The sequence below is a fragment of the Nyctibius grandis genome, chromosome 33, assembly GCF_013368605.1.
Source record: "Nyctibius grandis isolate bNycGra1 chromosome 33, bNycGra1.pri, whole genome shotgun sequence".
Lineage (NCBI taxonomy): Eukaryota > Metazoa > Chordata > Aves > Nyctibiiformes > Nyctibiidae > Nyctibius > Nyctibius grandis.
This window is the reverse complement of record NC_090690.1, coordinates 281,828-305,518: the sequence shown is the minus strand read 5'-3', so window position 1 is coordinate 305,518 and position 23,691 is coordinate 281,828. Positions and strand designations below refer to the sequence as shown.

The 23,691-nt window shown below is 53.7% G+C and overlaps 1 protein-coding gene across 1 annotated transcript in view; it reads right to left on the bottom strand.

Annotated features, from left to right (window-relative positions):
• The window catches only part of ZMAT4 (zinc finger matrin-type 4), a 52,221-nt gene extending 28,855 nt beyond the window's left edge, over positions 1–23,366 (bottom strand). Inside the window, exons 1-2 of the mRNA XM_068421591.1 lie at positions 23,288–23,366; positions 7,424–7,525 (exon numbers count right to left, since the gene is read on the bottom strand). Coding sequence (XP_068277692.1) covers positions 7,424–7,525 — 102 coding nt within the window. The 5' untranslated portion in view covers positions 23,288–23,366. The remainder of the gene's footprint in view (positions 1–7,423; positions 7,526–23,287) is intronic.
• Between the last annotated feature and the right edge of the window lie 325 nt (positions 23,367–23,691).

Sequence of the window (23,691 nt, the reverse complement as noted above, 5' to 3'; positions counted from 1 at the left end):
CTGTTCCCCCCCAAACGCTCCAAAAGTTCCTTCTCACTTCACGTCCTCGCATTTCTCCCACAGGCAGATCTTACACCCAAGCTAATGCAACTGTGAATTTACATTTCCATTGGTGCTCAGGGATTTTTTGCAGGCAGTGCACCTCCCTGTGAACGCGCCAAGGGAAAGGGGAGATGGGGGACAGAGCGAGTGGGATGGGAACCTCCGAAATGTGGTTCAGAGGGAAAACCCCTTGCTGTCTGCCCGCAGCCAGCTGATGTCAGCCATCTGCAGCGCAGGCTTCTCAGCTCAGGCCACTCTGCCGTTGGGTACCAACGCTCGAGGTGCGGATGAACTTCACTGCTGGTGCAGAACCATCACCCTGGCACCAAGTGGGAAACAGAAGGGTTAACGCAGAGATGACGTCTCCCCCGCACACCCACCGCCCAGGCTCTGCAGAGCGGCGCGCACCAGCAGCATCACTGCTGTTCCCATTCTATCTTTACGTGTCTGAAACAAATCACTTTTAGAGCGCGTCAGTGCCAGTCACTTCTGAGAGCCCGCTCAGCCCCGGCGCAGCGCGTGGGCGCGTCTGTCACAACACACGACGATAACTAAAGACTCTGCTGTCAAACACCTGGAACCCAAATCCAAACATGGGTTGCGAGTTTAAAATAATAAAGAAAAGCAAGAGCGAATACCTGGAACAAACAGGTTCCCTCCTGTGCATCGGGAGCAGCAAGGGGATGCGTGGGAAAGCGAGAGATGCAGGGGCTTCTCCTGGGGACGGCTTGGCCAGGGCAGGTCCCTCTTGGGTAACGGAGCAACATCTCATCACTTTGTTCCACGTAGGCTTAACGTGACACCCCTCGTGCCTCCCCATTACCGCTGACCTCAGGGGCTCATCCCAGGTGGATTTTACCACCTCTCTGAAAGTACCTTTGAACTTCAGCTGGTTTTAGCCAGCAATGGGACCCTGCACAGAGGTACCGTGGAAGGGAGCTGTGCGGCAGGGCTTTGCCTGCTCTGCTGTTGCTGCTATTTAGCAACAGATGTTGACACTGGGATGCATTAAAAAGAATGTTTAGCCATTGACGTTGACAACAGCGTAGTAACAAGGAGCCTTGTAAAGTACCACCCAATCTACGCTGGTTTCCTGAAGCGCACCGTGATGCAGCAGCTAACGCTGCCCTGCCGAGTCTGTACTTACTGTGTGCAGAAAAGGGAAGAGGCAGCACAAGCACCTCACCATAACACTGACATCCACGTTCCTCTTCTATATACAATATGTGGCCATGTTTACCTCAACATATTTTAACTGCAGCCGTCAGCACTACATGAACTGGGTGCCCAAGCAATTTGCACAAGGTCTATGTGTGCACATACAAAAACCAGAACAATACCTTCATCATCTTTGCAACTGAACCACAAAAAAGCTTTCTTTAGCTTCATTTTTTCTCTCCCCAAGCCAAGGTTCTCCTACCAAACACCAGCACAATCTGCAGAACAGCAGTAATGTTTGAGCAGCCACTAAAAACTACATAGCGTACGTACACCACGGCAGAGCAGATTCTCAGCAGTTGTGGGGAAGGATATAGGAACAACAGGCAGGACATCCCCTCCTCCTCCATCCCCTGAAGTATTCACAGGTGACTCTCAACAAGGCAAGCCAAAGCTTGGCAGGTAAGTAGCAGCAATGGCAGAACATATGAGAAAGGGCATCGCTAGCAGACGCTGGCATTCCCTTGGATAATACACATCAGCTGGCTCCCTGACACACAGAGCCCTGCAGAGGCTTTATTTCCAGCTGAAGCGTGTCCCTTCCGCTCCTCCATCCTGGAAATGCCTGCAGCATCTTATGCGGGGAGCTGGCACCAGGCACAGAATATTCCAGCTCCTGTTTCCAGTGCAGCATTTATTTTGTTAAATAGAGTACGTGGTCTTCCACTGCATTAATATTTCAGACACAGGATTGCCTTTCTGAGCACACACATCTTGATCCTTAAGGCACTAATGTTCCAATAGTAAACACTGTTTGTTATTCCTTCAGACGAGCCATCATTTTATGCAGTTTCCCAGAGAAGGACAGACCAACTGGGAGCAGATTAACCCGAGCACCGCTCCAGCCCCGCGCAGACAAGGGGTATTGATGAGGCTGTCGATACCGCTCGCCCGCTTTGCTGCGGAGACACGGTGAGAAATTCCAGAGCGCACCCGGCTCCGGAGACGAGCCAAAGGGCATGGCACTTCATTTGTTCTCCTCAGTTTCCTCTGAATCTGAATTTTAATACACTTTGCCTCTGCCCTCCCTCTGCCGCTCAGGCTCCACCATAAGTGTTTCAGCATCATTCCTTCATCTCACAAGGTGAACCAACACGAGTACGTTCGCACACCACCTCCCTGGGCTTCTCCTCCTACAGACCCAGCGTGTTTCTTCATTTTAAATGAAGAAGCAAAGCACCACCTGAACACCTGAAGCAATAAAGATTACAATGGAGAAAAGCATTATAGCAGCTTAAAGAGCAAATGTGGTGATGAATATGCAGCTCAGGGTGGAATCCGAGAGCAACTTTGCTTATGTGGTAATTTTCCTGCAGGATTTTCAAGGAGAAACTTGAAAATAAACGGTAACATCTTCCTAATGGCTGTAAACACTCCTATACAGAGGTGAGGACTCGGAGCTAACTAAGCAAGCTTAGCTTTTTAGATTTATGGAGCAGCTCACCAAAGTGATTGATACAACCTCTCTCAAAGACAGAGCTGGAGGGAAGTGTTAAATTACGGGTGATCTAGAGAATATCCAGCAGCAAAGAGGCTTCCCACGCCGGAGGAAGGTGCGATGCAGAAATACAGAAAAAGAAAAACTCCTCTCGGGGCACAGACTTTCAATCGCACTGCAGCAAGTACAGCACATTTTATTTCTCTTCTCCTCCTGTTCAGCAAGCGCTGTGGCACCGGCCGCTTCCCAAATCACTGGTGCCCTCCGACACTCTCTGATTCCTCCTACGCTCTTCCCCTCGCAGCGGGCAGCAGCCCTTGCTGAGCACATTAAGTGGCCGATAAAGCGGCCACACAACTGCAAGAGCTTCTGACCACGAGGCAGCAGCCTCGGTTATTTCTTTGCAACACCTTTGAGGGGTGAATGGCATTAGAATAGTGGTGCTTTGTTGATAAAAGTCACAGGAGCTGATGCAAGATGGAGCTGCCACAGCATGAGCCATGTGCTCTGAACCCCAGCCTCTTGACAGGCTCCCCCGTCTCCTCAAAACGGGCTCTGCGCGAAGGTGCAGACGCCGGGTAGCTGCCGTCTGGTTTTCCCACCCACGGCACGGATGTCATTTGAAAACAACAAAAATAATCAATCCCTTCATCTCAAAGTTGTGCTTGAACGACACACACTGTGCCACCAAAGCCAAGCAAAAAGGTCAATGGCTGCAAGATGCTCCCATCAGTGGCCGGCACATGATGTGCCCCTCGCCACGCAGCCGACCCTCCCCACCACCCATGGCACCGGGAGGAGGCAGTGGAGGAAGGAGCTGCCGTGGCACAGCCCGGACATCCCTCTGCTCCATGTACCCTGCAGAGGCAGCAGATGCAGCGACAATTACAGAGCGTCGGGAGGAGGGTGGTCCCAACCTGTGCAGATCAAGCATCCCGTCTGGGAGGGGTCTGCCAGTCGTCCCCCCACACCGGACAGCGGGCAAGCAAGAGCGGAGGTGTGAAATACCCCCCCTCCAGCAGACAGCACTGGCCTGAAATACCCCCCTCCAGCAGACAGCACCGCACATCTGGCCCCTGCCTGCCCGGCACAGCCATCGCCAGGAGCGAGCTGCATCCCTCTGCCCTGTTCTGCGATTCCTCATCTGCTCAGCCATCCCCTCTCCTCTTTGTTCCTCCCTGGGGGGAAAGGGAGAGCCAAGGCACGTGAGGAGCACTTGGCACGTCGGCAGCACGGCCAACTATTACCTCGCAGGGATTTTATCAGGCATCCATGTCTGGATGCTTTATTCCAGCAGCAGAAATGGGAAGGGAGTTTCCTGATACTTCAGGGGACAAATGAAGACATTCATTTACTTTAAGAATTAAAATATTCAAACGCACAATCTTTTGGGCATTGACAACAACCAGACAGATCCACCTCATCTCTCACCACTGCGTGGAAACTAACTGATACCTTTAAAGCAGCCTCCTGCGATACTCAGCATCACACACACAGAGAGCTCGTTAAGGCATTTTCTCATTTGGGCACCTGCAACTTCATTAAGAGTCAATACCCCAAGGCCAGCTACTCAGATCAGCTCTGCCCCGAGGCGAGTCCTAGACAGGAGAGCAGTACCTGGCAGTTTCACAGGGGTGGAGAGGAGAGCAGAGGCGCAGCAGACATATCAGACCAAGCCAGAGACACAGTCGCACAAAGCACATAAAATAAGGGCAGCGTTTTGCTGTATGTCAAGTTGGAAGCAAAAATACACTGCAAAGACTCCAATTCTTTTGTCATTTTTCCACTACACTTGCCCTTGGAAATAATACCGCTTAACATTGCGCGACCGACATCAAATTATTTTTTATTCCTGGCAAAGCAGCGCAGAAGGAAAGAGGAGTTATTGGTTGATGCTTTGGAGAAGGAGACGAGACAGCGATTGGAACTGACTATTCCTGTTTGGCAAGATAAAAACATCCCCCTTTCATACGCCGTTTCCCTCTATTTTCTTACAGAGAAACGTCTTATTTCGCATGCACAAAGGAGCCAAGATCCCAGCGCCTGGCACAGAGGCTGCAGATCTTGGGCTGTGCTCAAGAGGCAGCGGATGAATCCCCTTTCTCTCTCAGCTCTGGCTCAGAGAGGGCGAGGGTGCTGCTGACCAACACGCACCGTGCCGCGGAGGAAGGTGCGTTACCAGCACAGCCCAGGAGCCCCAGGTCGCTGGTCTCCAGCACGGTCTCCTGCAGCACCTTCCCCAGCCCGAGGCTCGGTGTGCCCACCTCGGTGCACCCCACGCAGCCCCCGACACCACCGAGCTGGGCAGAAACGCCGTGTGGAAGTTCTATTGTGCAGTGTTTCACTTCTCCCCATAAAGTTCAAGTCAATTCAAAACGAAGTTTTGCTCTCTGCAAAACATTTATTTTCATTGTGGTTTTACTGTGCTTTGAAATAGACAGTGTGGGGCTTTTTCAATCAAAAAGCTGAAACAAAGTAACTTTAGAAGATTAAATTAAAATCTGTTTGCTGAAAATTTAGTCTTCTGAAGTTATTTTCCCTATGAAAAGAATCAGTTTTGACCATAGAGTGCTTTTTAAAAGAAAGAAGGGGAAGAAAAAAAAAAAAGAGGTGTAGAAATTGTGACTGGCTACTTTTTAATTAGGAAGAAACAGTGAATTTTACATTCCTGCTATTAATTAATTGCCTTGCAGCAAGGGCTGGCGGTTTCGGGCAGGATGGAGCTCAGGTACATTCAACACCACAGTTCCATACAAGAACAGTCATGTTGTGAGTCCTGATGTTTTAAAAGTGAATATTCTGCCCACGGACTTGACCTGCTCATCTGGCCAGGGAAGCGAAACACCCCATGGGCAGAAAGAGCAGCCCTCACCACTCGCGGGGCTGATGCTCAGACCAAACTCCGTGCGAAACAGCGTCAGAGCAAGAATTATTTGCAAAAATTATTTTCCATGATTAATGTACACAGGGAAATCGCATACTGCTTGTCTGATGCCTGACGAGAAAAAGAGGCCAAGTTCACCCCAGAAGTGACTCTACGCGTTACTCGCTGGGGTCTCCCGCAGCCCCGTCCGCCCGCGCCGGACGGAGCCGGCAGCGCTGCAGGGCGCGTTCCCGCTCACATCTGCAGTCACAGCACGTGGCCCCGGGAGCCTCCCCCGCAAGGCTCGAGGCTGCACCGAGCTGCCGGCAGCCCCAAGGCTTCAAGCGTCGGCTGCAAGAAGGAGAACCCTCAGGTACGGCCGTGCCGCGCCAGCGAGGGCTGCCCGCGGGCACGCCGGCCACCCCGCACCCCCCGCCTGTAAAACCGCGGGGCAGACGCGCCCCTCTCACCGTGTCTGCGAGTTTCCCGGGACCAGGGTACGAGGAGAGTTTGTGCTATGCTCCGGAGCAGTGACAGGAACAGGCGCTCCAAAGCGCCGAGAGCAGAGGCTGCTGTGGGGCCACGGCCACGCACAGCCACGGCCACGCACAGCCACGGAGCCACGGCCACGCGGGGCCACGGCTGTGGGGCAGAGGCACCGCCAGCCTCGGGGGCACCAGAGAAGACCCCATCCGGGGCTGGGCCAGTCCCCCCGCTCTCTCCATCCCTCTGCCTCGCGTTACACAACGCGGCAGCAAGGCGAGGTAATGACAGGGCTGTGCCGAACATCTACAGCATCTGCTGGGATCTCACGGGGGATGACAAATGAGCACAGCACCTCGCACTAGAAACATACACAGAACACCGTGTTGTTTTCCACATCTCAAAAACATCTGCTATGAATTAATGATTCGGCTCATACCTACAATAACAGGCGCAGAAGAAGAGAGACCGGCTGAGCACCCCATCGCTCTCCAGTCACTGCTCCTGTTTCTGTGCCAATGCTCCTGCCTCCTGTAGACAGGGTTTGGCACCTGCATCGCCCACCATCAAGATCTGGAAGGTGTCCCAGGCTCTCCACATCCATCACTTCTCCTGGAGGACTCCAGGAGAGACTGGACCAGATCACACATCCTTCCTCGGCACGGCACTGACCGCACAGCCAGGCGTCACGGGGGAGGATGGTCCTCTGCTCCCTGCGCAGTTAGTACCTCGCCAAGGGTGACCAAGGTGCTGGACACAGGCAGTGGGCTTCCTCTCTTGAAGGATTTCACAACAGCACATCCCTCAGTAATTTCCTCCCTTGTTTAACAGGAATTTACTTAATTTTGTTTTGAAGATATGCAGTGCTGTTAATTGCTGTTCTACCATGTCTCTAATAATATATCCTTTCTAATTGTTTATTGCTTGCCTACCTCTTAAGTACTTAAACACATTCACAAACACTAATCTATTCTCTGCGCAACTGGTGATTCCCACTCAGCAAAGCATAGTGCAGCACATTTAATATAAAAACTTGAGTTCGTTTTGCTGAACCCTTAATTGATCTCCTCGCTAACTATGTTTCTTTGAAAACTAGCTTTCAGTCACGTTCAAATTGCAGCCTGACTTTGCAAATTTAGACAGAAGAAAACACCAAGACGCGCAGCAGGCAACGCTGCAGTGACATCGTCTAGAGTAAGAGGCCACTGGTGAAAACAGTCTTTTGAACCTTGAGTTTTCAGAGAGGAACTTTAAATGCTGGGGCAGCTCCTTGCTGGGAATGCAGCAGCTGATGCCACCCCGTAAAACACGAGCTGAAGAGGCAGCGATGGAGGAGTTACAAACGAGGGAGCAGAGTGACCAAAGAGCATCCATCCTACCTCGTAATGGGCCACGCGCTGGGACTCGGAGATGAGCTGAGCGCTGCACACTTTGCAGTAACTTTCAGTGAATAACTCCTGGTCGACGTCGGACGATTTCATCTGTTCACGACAGAGAGAAGAGACAACAAGCGGAATCAGTCACAAAAGGCGGAACAGGACGTGTTTGATGAGGGTCCCTACAGAGACAGGGCAAAGCAACGCTTGAGTCGAGCAGTTCTTGTCACCACGAGGGAACGAAACCAACTTTATACAGGTGCAAATGTGAGACATGGACAGTCCCCGTCCCACCTCTACATCTGCAATTCGGAGTCCCTGCGTTCACGCGCACCCAGCCTGTGCCAAGCGCTCGGCCCTCGCCTGCAGCAGCTCCCGGCACTGCTGGAGCCGTTCCTCATCTCCCCCAGCCCCGCAGCAGCTCCTGGCACTGCTCTTCTCCATTACCTTCCATATCTAGAAACACCACGTACATAACCGCCTGTAGCATACATCACTCATGGCTCAAAACACACTTAACCATTTGTTATACAACACGAAAGAGCTGACAAAGAGTTTTCTCTAAAACACACCATTATAACCCGGAGGGAGGCGTTTTTAAGCTGGAAGGGTGCTCTGCGGTATTTCTCAACTTAGACATGGAAGGAAATTGCCTGGGTGATTTACTGGGCTGTGCTGTTCTTGAGCAGCTGTTTAAATATTTGTGCGCTCCCCAGAACTTCCCACGAGGACACTCGCGCTTACAAAAGCAGCTCGCTGCGTGACCTGGTTCACGGGAATACTTGAGTTCTCTGTTCACACCTTCCTCGTTATGCAAGTGACCGCAGGTACCCAGCTCTGAACTGGTAACCAAGATGCATATCGGGAAGGTTGAGGCTTTTAAAAGACTGAACCCAGGCAGAGCCAGAAAGCACCAGAAGTAGCTTCACAGTCAGGATTCTAAAACCAAAAAACCCCAGCGCAATCCAAGGGGAAATAGAGGCCGATGCCTTCTGATTAATGCCAAGATGAAGTCTATTAATCCACAATCATAACAAACCTGGGCATAACGAAGACTGATAATACACTTTTTATAGAGTTTATTCCATTGATTGGGAAGAAAAACAACATGGAAATGAACAAGTTATGAGCTCTCATTAGCAGAAAAAACATCATGGGGAAAAAGAGCTGTCACTGCCAGGCTCTGCCATGGAGCTCGGGGCAGTGCTTGCTCTGCTTTGGGGCTGGGGACACCCCAGACCCCCAAACGCCGTCCTGGGCCAACCGTGCCCGTTCCTTGGGCTCGGAGAGTGAGGCTTTCTGGGCACGTCTGCCTGCCAGCCCGCAGCAAGGCTGCTGAGCCGGGGGCGGCCGCACCGAACCCCCATACACATCGCCCTCTCACAAGGATTACGGTCCCTGAACATTGTATACAAACACGCAGCCGAGCCGACACCAGAGGCTCCCAGCCTGGAGAGACCGACTTGTCCCCAGCCCCAGGAAAAGGTTTATTCAGCTGTTCGTGATCTACCAAAGACACAAACCTCAGAGCCCCTCCGCTGCTGCCCTTGCTCTCTGACTCTGCAAAGACACTCGCTTGTTTTCTCTTGCCATCTGCCCAAGTTTAATCTTCATTCACTCTGCTAGAGAAATGCCGCATTGAGAAACTTTCAAAGGCACCAAAAGACCCTTTTAGGAGTACAAGAAATGTTGCAAAATTGCATCAAAGGCAAAATAAAGTGGAGGGAAGAAATTAACTTAAATACAACAGATTGACACAAGGCAAACCAAAGAATCTCGTTAAACCTCAATCCATCGACCCAGGCAGAGGCAGGCAATATTGCCCTCGTTTGCATGCAGTCTGCAACGCTCACAGTATAGACTCTCACTGCAAAAATCAGAGTAAATCAAAAGCTGCTCAGCGTCAGCTCAGCCCATCGTGCTCTGATAACAGATCCCAAGTCTGTTCAGCCTTCACAGCAGCAGGGGCTGAACAGGCTTATCCAGGAGCAGGATTTAACGCCTTTTCTCTGAGCAGTAACTTCCGATCCAGGTACAGCATTTGTTAGCCTCAATATTGCCTGTTAGGTTTTACACGCCGTTGTTACTACACAAGGACATAACGCATCGCGACAGATGAACACAGCTATGACGCTGACAGCGTGAACGTTACACAGCGTGATTCATGTGTGACTATTCGAGTTACCCAATAAAGCCTCTCCGTAATGGCAGACGATGCATCGAGGGCACCGTTACAGGCTACAGGCGACAGGAGCATCTCCAGGGTGAGGGATGGGGATTAGGGGGAACAGGAGAATAAGTGGAAGCAAAGCCTCCTTCATGCTTTTGCATGAATGTACGAGGCTAAACTCTAGAGGGGATTCGAGCACATGTAAGCTTGGCTGCTTAAAATAATTAGAAAGCTCAACAATAACTGCTTTGGGCAAAATTTATTACGAAGGGTTTGACAAAAATAACAGATTCACCTTAGCAAGGAAGATTTCCACACAAGCATCCACTACCAGCACCCATTTATACACATCACCCTTACAAAGCTGCCACTAAAACCCAGACACCCTGAGAACAAGTTTAAACTCAAGTACCAGCTATTGACGAGAGAAAACAAGACATTTACCTGTCCCACATAAATGCAATAGAAGAGCAAAAGGGTCTTCCACTCTCAGCAGCCTCCCCGTTGTCCCTCTGCCCCCGCACAGCCGTACTTCCCCGAGGGCCTGCCTGCGGACCGACACTTCAAACCCAGCTGGTACAACCTGCAGGTGCTGAATAAAGCTCATATGTTTGGTGCCTGTTAGCTCGTTCCTTTGCTTTTCTTAAAATACTTTATTTTTCTGTACTCTTCCATTTTCCTTTCCAGGATAACACGCCAGAGCAGTACATCAGAAGGATGTCAAGGTAATATGCACTGAAATGAATGCATGGACACGCATCCCTCCATGCCACGTGCTTTGGAACGGGCTCTCTCGCTGACACAGTCCCAGGGTGCCACCGGGCTGGTCCTGCACGCAGACCGTGGGAGAGGTCCAGGGCTGGCATTTCCCTGGGGTCTGTGCACAGACCCTGTCACAATGCACAAACCGAATGAGGGACCCGTCTGCTTCCTACAAGGGGACTGGGACGGAGATGCTGTAACCGCAGCGGTGCCACCACTGGCTGGTGGCACTGGTGCACGGCTGCAGGGGCTCCCCTCCGCAGAGTCTAGACATGAAGCCCCAGGAAAAAGAAAACAGCTTTGCTGTGTGGGTACCTGACCTAAAACAGGGCTTTCTCCTGCTCCAGAAAAGCTCCCTTTTCCCCCCGTTTCGTCTCGTCCACGAGACACTCTGTGTTACTGCTTTGTGGGTCAATGCCAGCAGCAATTTATTAACTTATTCCGCCTGCAAGTGTCATAAAGGGAGTCCATAAGCAATTAACATTTATATATTTCTAATCACTTAATTCCACCCTGACTCTCCCCACCTACAAGCGCCTAACAGCTCCTAGCATCGACTCGTCCCTGGCTGATCCTCACTACGCAGCCCAGCCTTGTCACAAAGCCGAGGGGAAGGGGGGCTTTTCTCCACCACCACCAGCCATCACGTCTCGGCTGCAGAGCACCACGTGCCTCCGAGACGCTCGAGGGGAACCGCAGACGCTCAGCGAGGAGGGACACGGTCCCTGCACGCTCTCAGAGGCTTTTCTTGCTGAGAGCTGAAGAATTAACGTGCGACTCACAGCCTCGCCAGCTGGACTCAAACCCTGCAGCTGAGCAGAAGCCCTTGGTCTGCACACCAAGGTGTAAATATCTAAAACCCTTGGCCTCCTCCTCCTTGGGTGGGGACACGAATGGTGGGGCCCCCACCACAGACACTGAGCATTTTGTCTCCTTTCCGTGGGGTTTATTACTGCCTTTGTGGTGGCACTCAAGCGTTGAGGCCCCTCTGCCCGCTTCAGATCAATCACCTCTGCACACGTCAGCTCAGCATCTCCAGGAACAGCAAACCGTGTCATAAGAGAATTCACTTTAAATACCTTGTGCCATATGGCCACGATTCTTCTCAGCAGCTTCAGTGACTGTAACAGCTTAATGAAAATCAATTTGATGGGGCTGACTCCAGTTTTTGGCAACTGCTAGAAAGATGCTAACTAAGTTGCATTAAATTTTAGAGGACAGCAATCCACATATTGACATCAGAGACACATTCAAAGCCAAATTCCTTTTTAAGGACATACTTTGCACCAGCTGAATCCCCCAGACATGGACACGTGCTGAATATGTACCTGTCACACAGCAGAGTGATGGAAGCGGCCCTGCAGTGAACGCTTGTGCAGTGCAGACCCAGCGAGGGCCGCACGGCTGCTGAAGGGCCCCAGCCAGGCCCGGAGCACCCGCTGGACGGGCGCGCGTTGTACCAGCCCTTCGCTGGCGCGACGGCCCTCGGGGTCCTCGCTCGCAAGGCAGGAGCACATCTGCAGTCACTGCTTGCAAATACTTCCCATCACATTTCTGATAAATACCGCTGTAATCTCCTTTTTGGCAATCTTCCCTCAGCAAGCTGCTTCTATTTTTATCACTGTACACCCCCTGTTATCAAGTTCATCGCCCTCTTTTTTTGAGCAATGAGCTCAGTGAATAGGAAAAGAAGTTCTTTTGATAATGGGAAATTCACGACTGGTAGCAAAAGTTCCAGAGTACATGACAAACACGAACAAGACAGAGTTTTTCCAATTCCAAGTTTTGCCTTTTATATCGCTTCACAGACCACCCTGGGTATTTTCACTGTCAGTTATTTCTGCATTTTGACAACAATAAGCAGAAAACCATGAAAACCCTGAGAAGCTGCAGATGACTTCGTATCATGCCAGGAAAGGGAATTTGCAAACGCTGCACACCCCTCGGCTCTCCAGCCTGTTGTCAGAAGCAGACAGCTCGTGGCTTTCCCAAATGCCGCTCACAACGCCCGCACCAGCAGGTCCCACGGCACCGAGAGCAACGGCTCGGGAAGGGACGTGTCAAATGGAGACAGCAAACGAAGGATCTAAACCTGAGATCAGAGACAAGTCCCTGAGTAACCGCTGTCTAAACTTTACAACACGCCTCAGGTACCAGGGTCAGTTACAGGCAGACACCCCAGAAGTTGCTGCCTCGGCTGCTGCGACCGCAGACCCGCAGCCCAGTCCCTTCCTCGCCCAGATGCAATTTACTCTCAAGGGCCTTAATCACCTTTCCCAGAATTAACAGCTTCCGAAAGCCCCGTATTGGAGCACCAGAGACGGGACAACTGAGCATGTGCATGAACGCCAAACACAAACAACAAGCCAAAAATGAAATGTCCTGATTTTCAATGTTATGAATTATTTGTGGCTCTTGCTGCTGTCACTCTCCCACGGATTAACATCTTGTGCAACACTTCCTGTTTTCTTCTGTTGTTTAATTTGTCTTGCAATAAAAAGAAAAAAAGTGTTTACTAATAATTAATGTGCTTTCAGCAACTGTGTCACTGCACTTACAACGAGCCGTCTGAAGAAATGCAAAATCCTGCCTTTTGAAGTGCTTATTTCCCAGTGCCATCAGCATGACAGAGGGTTGAGCCTGTTCCACGAGTTCAATTCTCCTTCTGCTTTTATCACCCTGAGGAAGAAGCGCTCTGGAGAGCACAACAGCCCCCCAGTGCACAGGGCGCCGGCTGCCAGGAGAGAAGGGCAGGGGACGGGGCAGGGCAGCTTTCTCCATGGAGGAACATCAAGTAGCAGAAGATGGGATGCCCCATCCCACGGTGATGACAGGACCCTGCACAGCCCACCCTGAGCCTGGTGCGAGAGGCCGAATGCACACCTGAACTCCCTTGCTCTCCTCTGTGGTCCCTGCAGAGGTGGGACAGGGCCCTCGCCAGCGAGCGATGCGGCGGAGCCCGGATGACCCTGCACCCCGGAGGTGATGCCGGCAGGGTCTGTACTCATGAGGAGCCCACCACAAGCCACATCCTTGGGGGACATGCCTGCTATTTTCAGTTTTTCCTGTTCTCCTGCCAAACCAAACCTCCATATCCCTCCAGCTGTGCTGCACATCTGCCATCTCTGCTGCACTTCGCCTTCCCTGCAATCCTTGGTTGGTTTGGGGTTTATCTGCCGTCTCCCTACTCCCTCCGTTCCCGAAATCCTCTCCAGAGTCCATTTGCTTCACTTCTGTGTTCAGCCTTTGATGCGTTTTGACACGCTTTACTGGAGCCTTAGAAATCAGAACAAGATTGTGTGTGGCATGAGCTGGGGAGCAGGAGAAACCCGGCACATGTCTGCGGCATGTGTCACACACAGGGAGAGGCTGCGGAGAGCAACACGGAGGGGACGGAGCCCGAGTGCCAATGAGAGTCTCAACCAGAGCACCCCAAACTTTGCCCAACTTCCCCCAGCGTAAGCACCCATATTGCTCCTTCGCTGTGACCTACTTCGTGGTGTTTGCCAGGGGTAGGAAAGGGACAAAGCAACAGCGTCTTGTCGATGGACGGAGATGATGCTTTTGAAAGGAGCCTCGCAGCCCCCAGGCTGGGGAGGGGAGAGTGCTGCCTTGCTCCCCGCAAAGGGTGAGGAACGCCCCATAGGACAAGAGCAGCTCAGGGAAAGAGGGACCAGCAAAGGACGGGCCGAGGGAACTACAGGCACGTAGATTGAGAGAGCGAAGGAAAGAGCCATGCAAGCAGCAGAGAGCGAGCCCTCCACGACGGGGGAAGGATGCTGCCGAGTTCAAAGGGAGCTACACGGCGATTCTGAGCGGCACCGTCCCTTCCCTACAAATGTGTGTATCTGGTTACACACACGAATTGTTCTAATTATTCACACTACAGCGTGTGGCAGGATTTAATTGCAAACATGTGCTGACTTGAATAAAAAATCTATCTTAAAAAGGAGATTGATATCTTGCGACTGCTTTAATAAAGTTTGTGGGAAACGAACGAAGAGCAATCACATTTCGTGCCTCGGGGCACCGATCCTGCACCCTGCACACTTCAGGGACGGGCTCTGGCAGTGACCTCAGTGCAGTCGGGGGACACAGCTGAGCCCCTGAGCAGCAGGGACAGCCCAGAAACGCTCCTGAAAGCGGGGGTTAGAACAGACCCGTGCAGGCTTTGGCAGAGGCTGCGCTCTGAGATGGAGAGGTTGATGCAGTCAGAGGGCAGAGCGGAGGGACTCACTTGTACGGGGATGAGCAGAGCGCTGGTACGGGCAAGAAACGAGGTGCCATGGGACATCTCTGCAGCTGGCACCTCCCCACAGAAACACATTCCCCTTGGCTAAGCCCTGGGCTAGCCCACCCTTGGAAGGAAGCCTGGTCCGACACAGCCTGGCACCAAGCCCTGGCATCCGCATTTCCCCTCCTGCTCGCCTCCCTTTTTAAATCCTCCCACCGCTGCCCCTCCACGCTCCTTTCCCCCCTGCCACCCAGGGCTGCTCTGCTGGCAGCTCTCGTGGTGCCCCCAGCCACGAGCACCACGCTGCCCTGGCCCCCCCAGGACCTGCGCTCCCCAGGGACCCCACACCCCCCGGACCCCACCGGGCGTCGCGGGGCCGGGAGCGCGGGGTGCAGCGAGGCACCTTGCGGGCTCGCACGCTGCGGAGCCAGGGTTACCATGTGATGCTCGTGGTTGCCATGGAAACAGTGGTTTCTCACAAGAAGAGGCATAAATAGTCTCTGAGCCTCCCTGGAGCACCGTCCGCGCTGCCAGGCTGCGGGCACCCCGAGAGCCGGGGTCGGTGCTGCCCTGCCCCATGGGTCGGTGCCAGGGCTGCGCCGCAGCAGGAGCCGACGTGGGGGAGAACCGGAGAGCGGCTCCGGCGCAGCCCTGCTCTGCAGTTACAATCAGGACACCACGTTTATTTTTGGATAAGCGGGACCTACTTTTCCTGTGGCTCCCTAATAACGCACAAAGCAGCAGGACGCGAGTCAAGCTGAACCCCGTGCTCGTCGCCTCTGGTACTTTGCATAATCAGGGCTTGTCATTCCCCACCAGCTTCCGCTCAGAAACCCAAGAGGCAAAGCCATATAAGGTGGCAGCGAGCTTAGAAGCAGCCTTCGGAGAACAAATCTGTCCACCACTGATGGGGGATTATTTTAATACTGGATTCCTCGATAAAAGCCTGCGTGCCGGTCTAGCTGGCCAAGCTAAAGCCCCTCTTACCAGAACCACCTTCAGCCCCACCAGCACTAACCCCAAATCAGGTTAACGTCGACACTTGCTTGCCGACAGCACTAAAAGCTCCCTGCCCAGCAAAGGTTAACGAAGTTCGCGACAGCAGGAGCAGAGATGCTCCTGGTTACCCTCCCGCGGCTGGGCTGAGCTCCTCTCCTCTCCCCTCCCATCCACGACACATCTGATATTTGCCAGACGGAGCCGCCTCACCGCGTGCCACCCGCTGAGGATTTACAGGAGCCCAGGTCTCCCCGAGGTAACCAAGCAGCCTTGGCCAGGAACCCTCCCTGCTTGTACTGACTGATGGACTCTGCTCCCTTCAGCTACAGCTCCCCTGCTGTAGCAGAGCTTTTTGTAATCAATGAAATGATTTAGAAACAAGACACCAGGAATGCAAATGGTTTGTATCTAAGTCCCCTAGTTAGCACGGCGCAGCTAAACCCCTGGCCTAATTTAATTGCACATCCAAATTCCACGTCCTCTAAAGGGTACCAGCAGATTTCATTAAACTCCTTCATATTATCATGTAATCTGTCAATTCGCTTTGTGTGCAACAGCAAACAACAAGGAGCTTTATCTTCAGTAAAACATAAAACATTTACATCCCTCCTACAGCCTTTTTTGTCTATCCATGATTTAAAAAAGAAAAAACACAACCCTTCTTTTGTTTGCTTTTGTGTTCCTCTAAGAAGCAGAAGCATCTCCCATGCTCATCCCACAGGGAGCAGAAGCACACTGGACTTTTATGTCAGACCTGCCTTGTACGTGGGAGCATTTCAGCGAGCCACTCGGATAATTCATGCTTCATTTTCCCCTCTGGAAGAAAATGACAATAACAACAGATGAGCAATGAGAAATGGCTCATCAATGCCCACTGCAGAACTCCAGCTCTGCATGTGAAAGGGTCTCCAGAAATGCAAACTGTTCCATTCTCCTCAGGGAGAGATTAAACTGCCAGTGCAGAACGGCCGGAGTCGGGCACGCTCCGGGCTGGGCAGCGACTGCTCCTCCTGGAGATCGGCTCCGACGCCAGGATTTGGGAAGGTCTCCCTCTCTCTGCATAGTCTGGGGACTCCTATTCCTACACTATTTATTAGGCATCCCCTGTGGTACCGAGAAGCAACCGAAAGGCATTAAAACAAGTTAACGTGTTTCATACACCACCAGTTTTCAAAGCGGGGTTTGCAAGTTATCCTTCAGCCATGGCCATCAGCCTTCCTTTCTGCTAGAGAGGAAAAAAGGCTGAAAAATGCTTTTTGTATATTCTGCAAAACCAAAAAAAAAACCTCTGTGCTTTGCTAGGGGCAGGAAAATACCTTTGCATTATGTGCACGCAGATCCAAAACTTCTAGAGAGGTGCAGACTTCTCCAAAACAGGAGCCTGAAGAGACATCTCAGCTGTCCCACCTACCAGAAGCAAAGGGGTCAGGAGCTGGTGGTACGGGACTTCTAGAAACAGGGAAGCATCCATCGGGTAACACCAAGTTCCCAAAATAAAGCATCACCTGGCTCAATCAGAGCCAGAGGAGAAAGAAACACTCACAATAGCACGACTTATTCCTGAGAAGACTGAAGGTAACGGGGTTCACCATGATTGGCATCAGCCGGCAGAGACGGTACGAGACAGCCCCGTGACGTCCTCGGCACAAACAGCAAGAGCTCGCTCTGAAACCCCAGCAAAGCCTGAGACAGCCTGCATTGCAGGAGGAGACTGCAAAACTCCTCAAGAGTTTCATAAATATGAATTAGCGAAGATAACCATAGGTGGCACCGGGAACTCGGCTCCCTCCTGCTCTGCAATCTCATTTCTTGCCCGGTTTTGGATCCGTGATTCCTCCTCACGTCCCTCTGTCTCCACGCCCCGTCCAAGCACATGGGGGATCCCCCGTGAGCCCCCAGCCAGCACCGGGAGGAACCAGGGCCCCCGGGAGCGGGCGAGGGCAGCACCGCGGGGCTGCAGCTGGCGCCTCTTCGCATCAGCACGGCACGTGGAGATCGCAGTAAAAAAGTCTGACAATTAAAGAGAGAAAATAACAGGTCCCCATGCTCTGCACGGCTCCGCTCCCTGCCAGACTCCTGCGAACTACAGTTGTGTGCTTGAAAATTAGATGGATTAATTATTGCTACAATTAGTAGTATCGTGAAGCATCTCTGGTGGCAGGAAATAATATTGTCATAAACTTGTATAATTGCTCAATATTTTCGAATGCGCAGCTGGATCCACTGTTATCATCTCGACGCTTTCACGAGTGACATTGTTGGGTGGAAAACACAAAATTGATTAATTAGTTTTCATTTTAAGTCAAGCTAAACCCTGTCTCCCTGCCACGTGCCGTCACCGGAGCCAAGAGCCTGTAAAGCTCACAGAGGAGGTAAGTGTGGATGTGATGGTGTGATGGGACCAGCGTCCCAGGGGCACATCCATGCACACACGAGCATTTCAACTTATTTTCTTGTGTGGTGGGAAGGAAAAATCCCACTGATGGTTCCAGCCTCCCGCTTGTTCACCAAGAGCGCGCCAGAGTGTCCAAGGAGCCCCGCGCGTTTCAAGGCACGGGTGCGATGGGCAGCCCCCCTGCACTGTGATCCGGGTCAAACCCCGGGGCTCAGCCTGCCCACGCTGCACCCAAACACCTTCAGCCGAGCACAGAGGCCACACAAGTTTCTGCCTCTTACTAATACCATCATCTCGCATGTGCTTATTGCATTCCAAATAACAGAGGAGCTCACACAGCTTCTCGTACAACAGGGGGTTTAACTGATTAATTTACGGCTTCAAAAGCAGTGGGTGTTCAATCCCATCATGTTCGAGCCAGGCCGGGTGCTGCAGATCCGGCACTCAGAGCTTTTCCCATTTTCTTTATGTAATTTTGAAACCAGTGCGTGCCTCATGCTCACAGCTAGCTGCTGGGTGTCATGTCTGTGGCTGTATCCCTCATGACAGCTTTAAATACCAATGTCTCACTTTGCCACCAAGTCCACCCACTGCTTTTATGCGGCTGGATCAAATTTAGGAGCAGTTTTAAGTTGACAGTGCAGTCCCCTGCGTCTCCCAGCACTGACACCACTTTCTGAGAGCCACCCGTGCAGCTCCATCACACCCTGCTCAGGGCAGCCAGGGCCCTGTGCAGGTACCTGTGAGACACACACAATGTGTACACGATATAAGCAAGTAGATCAGAGGGGGAGACAGGTGACACCTCCAGGGCCTCAAGTGCAGAGGCTGATGTTCTGAAAAGGTTTATTTATACTCTCCTGCCTCGAGGATTTGTTTCACCAACAAACACATATTGGCAAGAAGCAGATCCAAGCCCACCTACATCTTCTACCCCATTTCCCCTTTAACAAGGCTAAATAAATACATTTCTGCTTTGGAATTAAGAGCAGCGATATTCTTCTCCCCTATTGCTTTCCAAATGAAGCTCCTGGAAGCCCTTTTTGAAGCTTCCCAGTTGCATTTCCAGACCTGCTCCCGCTCCGTGCCCGGGAGAAACAGATTAAACGAGACCTTTGAAGTGCCACTGCCCGTGAGCCGCTCTGGGGCAAGCTCGGCTCGGCTTCTTGGCGTGTCCTGGAAGGACGACAGCGGCCACCACTCGCCTTGCTCACAGGCCAACAGACCCTTGGCTCGGTGTCACCAGATGGGCAAAGTCTTGCAAAACCTCCCAGGATCAGACCTCGCACACACGTGTCAAACGCCACCGCGGGGCGAACGCTGCGCCGCACGCGCCGAGTGCCCCTGCACGGCGAGCCTGAGGCCACCGCGGGCTGGGCCACCCACGTCCCCCGCCAGCGCGTTAACGGCCCAAGAGCTGTCAGGCGTTGCACAACAGGCAAGTTTTAATAATAAGAATATTCATCTCCAGCCATTTCTAGTTAATGGAACGGAGCAAACTGTCAAGAAAAATGGGAACATTACAGTAAAAACAACAACAAATTAAAGCCTAATGCAATTACAGAGTAATTAGGGATCTATCCTCTGGGAGCATTTTGGAACTCTGGGTCTTTCTCAAAATCTGATCTCTCTGCAACTTTATTTCTTTCTAATTAATAAATGAAGAAGCGAATAGCATGGCTCCCCCCGGTCCCCTGCAAAATGCATCTCCTGCTCCGCAGGAGCAGAAGGTGGTGGCAGGTAGAAGCGTTCACACCTCCAAGCTGAGGAGAAATGCAGCTGTCAGCAGAGCGAGGTGCAAAGGCAGAGAGGACAGAAATCACCCTGTGTCTGTTGCAAGGTGACCAGAAACACAAAGACCCAAACACTCTTGTGCGAGAGCCAGGCTGAGCGGGCGCGAGCGGACAGCAGGGAATGAGCGACCCTAGAAAACCCTTTGTTTTCCTAGACACAGTGCCCACAAAAGCCACAGACCAGAAAAATATGTATTTAATTCCTCTTGACTTTTTAAACTGACCCACGTCCACGCCTACAGATAAGCACCCACCTACCCAAACTGCTCGGGCACGCTGCAGGAAGGAGCAGGGTGTCCTTTGGGCACCGGTCCCTGCTGCGCCCCGGAGCGCTCAGCATCCCACAGGTGCCCCACGACCTGCCCCTGCCTGGGCTCGCCTCCCCACCGCCCAGCAAGCACGGACAGGAGCATCTGGCACATCGTTCCCTGGAGGGCAGGGCACTGAGTGCGGTGCCAACAAAGTGCCCAAGAAATCACAGGAGAACCGAAACAAAGGGGCAAAGCTGCACCACCCCATTACGCCTCTCCAGTCTCATCCACGAGCTGCCTGAAGGTCACCACTGCAAAACCGGCGCAGCAAAGCCGGGCTCTGTTGAACCTTCCCTCGGGGGGTGCAGACACAGCAAACACTCTCTGCGCAGGAGAAGGCAGCACGGCGTGAGGAAAGCCTTCCCCCTCGCACCCCGAAGCTGCTGCTGTTCCTGGGGGCAGCCCCGTGTGCCCTACACAAGTCCTGTACTTCTCAGCAAGGAGCGTTTTTCACACTTTGTAAGGAATAATAAAGCTTCCATATGTCCTGCTACCCGACCGGCAGCTGTCAGGGAGACGGCCCCCTCTGCGCTCAGGGGAGGGAGGTGGGAGCCTTGACCTTCATCCATTTCTGTACCCGAACTCACCCTTGGGAACACCCACGGCCCCGTTTTGGCCTAGAAATTGGCCCAGTTCTGATCTCTCAAACCAGTTCCGATCTCGAGTCACACCCCCTTCCTTGGGAGCTTAACCCAGATAAAGCGAGACACCCAGACCTGACAGCCCCCGGCTGCAAGGACCGGCCAGGACCACCCCACGAGCCCCGGCCTTCCCTGCCCGTCTCAGACCCTGCGGCAATTTCCGAGGGGCTTCTGTGAGCCCCATCAGCGTTCCCAGGTACACCTCCTGGCACAAAGAGGTGGTGCAGAGCCGTACACCGCGCCATAAAGCTGCCCAGAGAGACAAAGCCGGGCTGCTCACTGGGAGGAAGGTGCTAAGGCAGCAAGGACCGACTGGCTGCACCAATTCCTTTGCAAACTGGAAGCGGCAAACAAACCAGATCCAGGCAAATATCACAAAACATCTCCATGCACAGACAAGAGCTTTTCAAGAAGGGTTAGTCAGAGATGCTGTGTGTAGCTGGGGAGGCCTGTCAGGGGTGTCTATGTGGTCTACAGGACATCTGGGAGAGTGGAATACAGCAGCACTCTTCCTCCTCGGGGCTTTTCAGCACAGGAGAGGGCAGAGCAGGGCAGAACAGCCTGAGGGAGGAAGGCTGGAGTGGGAGGAAAGTTAAGACAGCACAACTCGGAGCCAAGGGAAGCGACTTCTGAAACGCGCACACCCAAGCTGGCCAGGTACTCACAGAAATGCGGCGTAAACTGCTACGTGGGGACAAGGATTAATTATTTGGAGTGACTCAGAAGTGACTAAGAATGATCAGATAAAATCGGGGGTGGGGGGGGTCAATCCAAATTTTGGAACGGTCCCACCCCAGGATGTGGCCAGAGGCTGGATCCTCCCCAGAGAAGAGATGCAGGAGGTGCAGGTGCAGGGGGCACTGGGATTAGAAGGTTTATAATCGACGGGTCTACATTGCTCTGGGAGTAATAAAAGATTCCTGACCTCCTGTTTCTGATAAAATTGGAGGGGAAAGACCGATTTTTACTCTAGAAAGCTCCTGTGCCACCCATCCCTCCTGTCCCTTCCTACAGCAGATGAGTCACTGTCTAGCAACCTTTATCAAAATACCTCTTACAAAATTGTTTACCAAGTCCCTACCGTTGCCCGCCCCGCAGCACAGTGCAAGGAGAAGTGGCAGGAGACGCTCCAGGTCACTGTCCCTTTCCTGTGGAATAACAAGAGCCCCGAAGCTGAGACCCCCCTGCCCAGCGTCCCCCCTTCCAAGCTGCCCCTCTCCCGCAGCATCCCCCTCGCCCCCCGGCTCACCTCTTACGGTCCAGAGCCGCTGTTGGTGTTTTGCAGATGGACTGCACGTGCTCGTGCGAGAGCCAACAGCACAATCTCACGCAGAAAATGCAAACTGGTGATTTTTAACTGTCTCCTCAAGGCTTTACAAACCTTCTTCTTCACCCAATTCTGCACGCTAAGGTCACTCCAACAACAGGGGAGGGCAGAAGGAGCGTGTGGCTCCCCGAAGGGCAGCAATCAGATCATGCATAACATCAGGAAGAGAGGGGACACTGCCCAGGTCTGGTATCAGCACTCAACGGATACAGATGACCAGCGATTCAGATGGCTCAAGGGTCTGTTACCAGAGGTCTTTCACGTAGCCCAGAACAGAAGTCACCTGGCTCATGCTGTGTAAGGGACAGCTTCTGCTTGGGCTCTCAGACCTATGGATGACTCCAGCGCAACACGTGGGGTCAACCAGCCCCACAGAGATGCACAGACTGATCCCCCTTCGCCGGTGACAAGCAGCTGTACAGGCTGACAGCTGCCTTCCCCACGGGTGCTGCGGTGAATCGGGCCAGGGCTGTCCCCAGGGACAGCAGCCCCAGCCCCCTGTGCCCAGCTGCCTCCCTGGAAACGTGCTTTTGCTCCCTAAGCAGTGCTGACTTGGGAAGTTCTCCAAACTTCCCACAGAACAGAGAGAATTGCCTTGTTTTCCCGCATCTGCAGGCATCCGTGCTCGCATCCCGCAGCCCCAGGAGCCCCCGTTCCCACGCCGCACCGTGGGGACGCCTGCGCCAAGCCCACCCTGTGCCAGCACCCCGAGTTTGCACTGCCCGCCCGGCACAGGGGCTGCCCCTCGGGGGATGCCCACCACGAGGCCTGCGCGGCCGCAGCCACCGGCTGCAGGTGGATGCAGCGTTCAGCAAAAACTCCCCCGGGAAAACATCCTAACGGCTGGCACGGGGCTGGACCGCTGGCACAGCGTATGCCGGCCACCTCTGACCTCCGGCCGCGGGCCGGGGGTGGCACGGCCGGTGCAGGCACCAGCACCCCGCAGCAGGCACGGGGCCGGGCGCCCGAGCAGGGGCTCGGACCCGCAAAGCACGGGCTCAGACCCCCCCAAGCCCGGCCTCGGACCCCCCCCCAAGCCCGGGCTCCCCCCGCAGCAGCCCCCGCTGTCCCAGAGCCGCTCGGGCAGCCCCGCCGCCCCCGGGCGCGGGTCCCGCTCCCCTCCCGCTGCCCCCCCGCACACCGCGCCATCAAACAGCCCCGATTTCCCCGTAACTTTCCCCCAACTCCACCCGACAGCCCCGAGCCCCGCGCAGGCCGGCGGGGACGGCCGGTACCTCCGTGCCGCGGCCGGGGGGCGAGGCGCCGGGCTCGGCCGAGCCGCTCCGGGTGCTGCCGGGGCCGGTGCGCGCTGGGGCTGCGAGCGCGGCTCCGCTCCGCCAGCCCGGCTCCTCCGGCAGCCCCGGCCGTGCGGGGAGGCGCTGGGCGGTGCGGGGGGGGCGCGGGGAGGCGCCGGGCGATGCTGCTCCAGCTCCACCCCGGCAGCAGCCATTGGCTCCGCCGCGCCCCGCAGGGTGCCCGGTCCCCGCGGCCGCCCCCGCACCGGGCTGCTGCCGGCGGCGGGAGCGACCCCGGGACGGGTCCGCACGGCCCCGGTCTGGGCACGCCACGCTGCTGCGCTTCTGCCACCGGGCACCCGGAGCCCCGCCGAGGTGGTGAAATGGGCTTTAAATCACCCTCT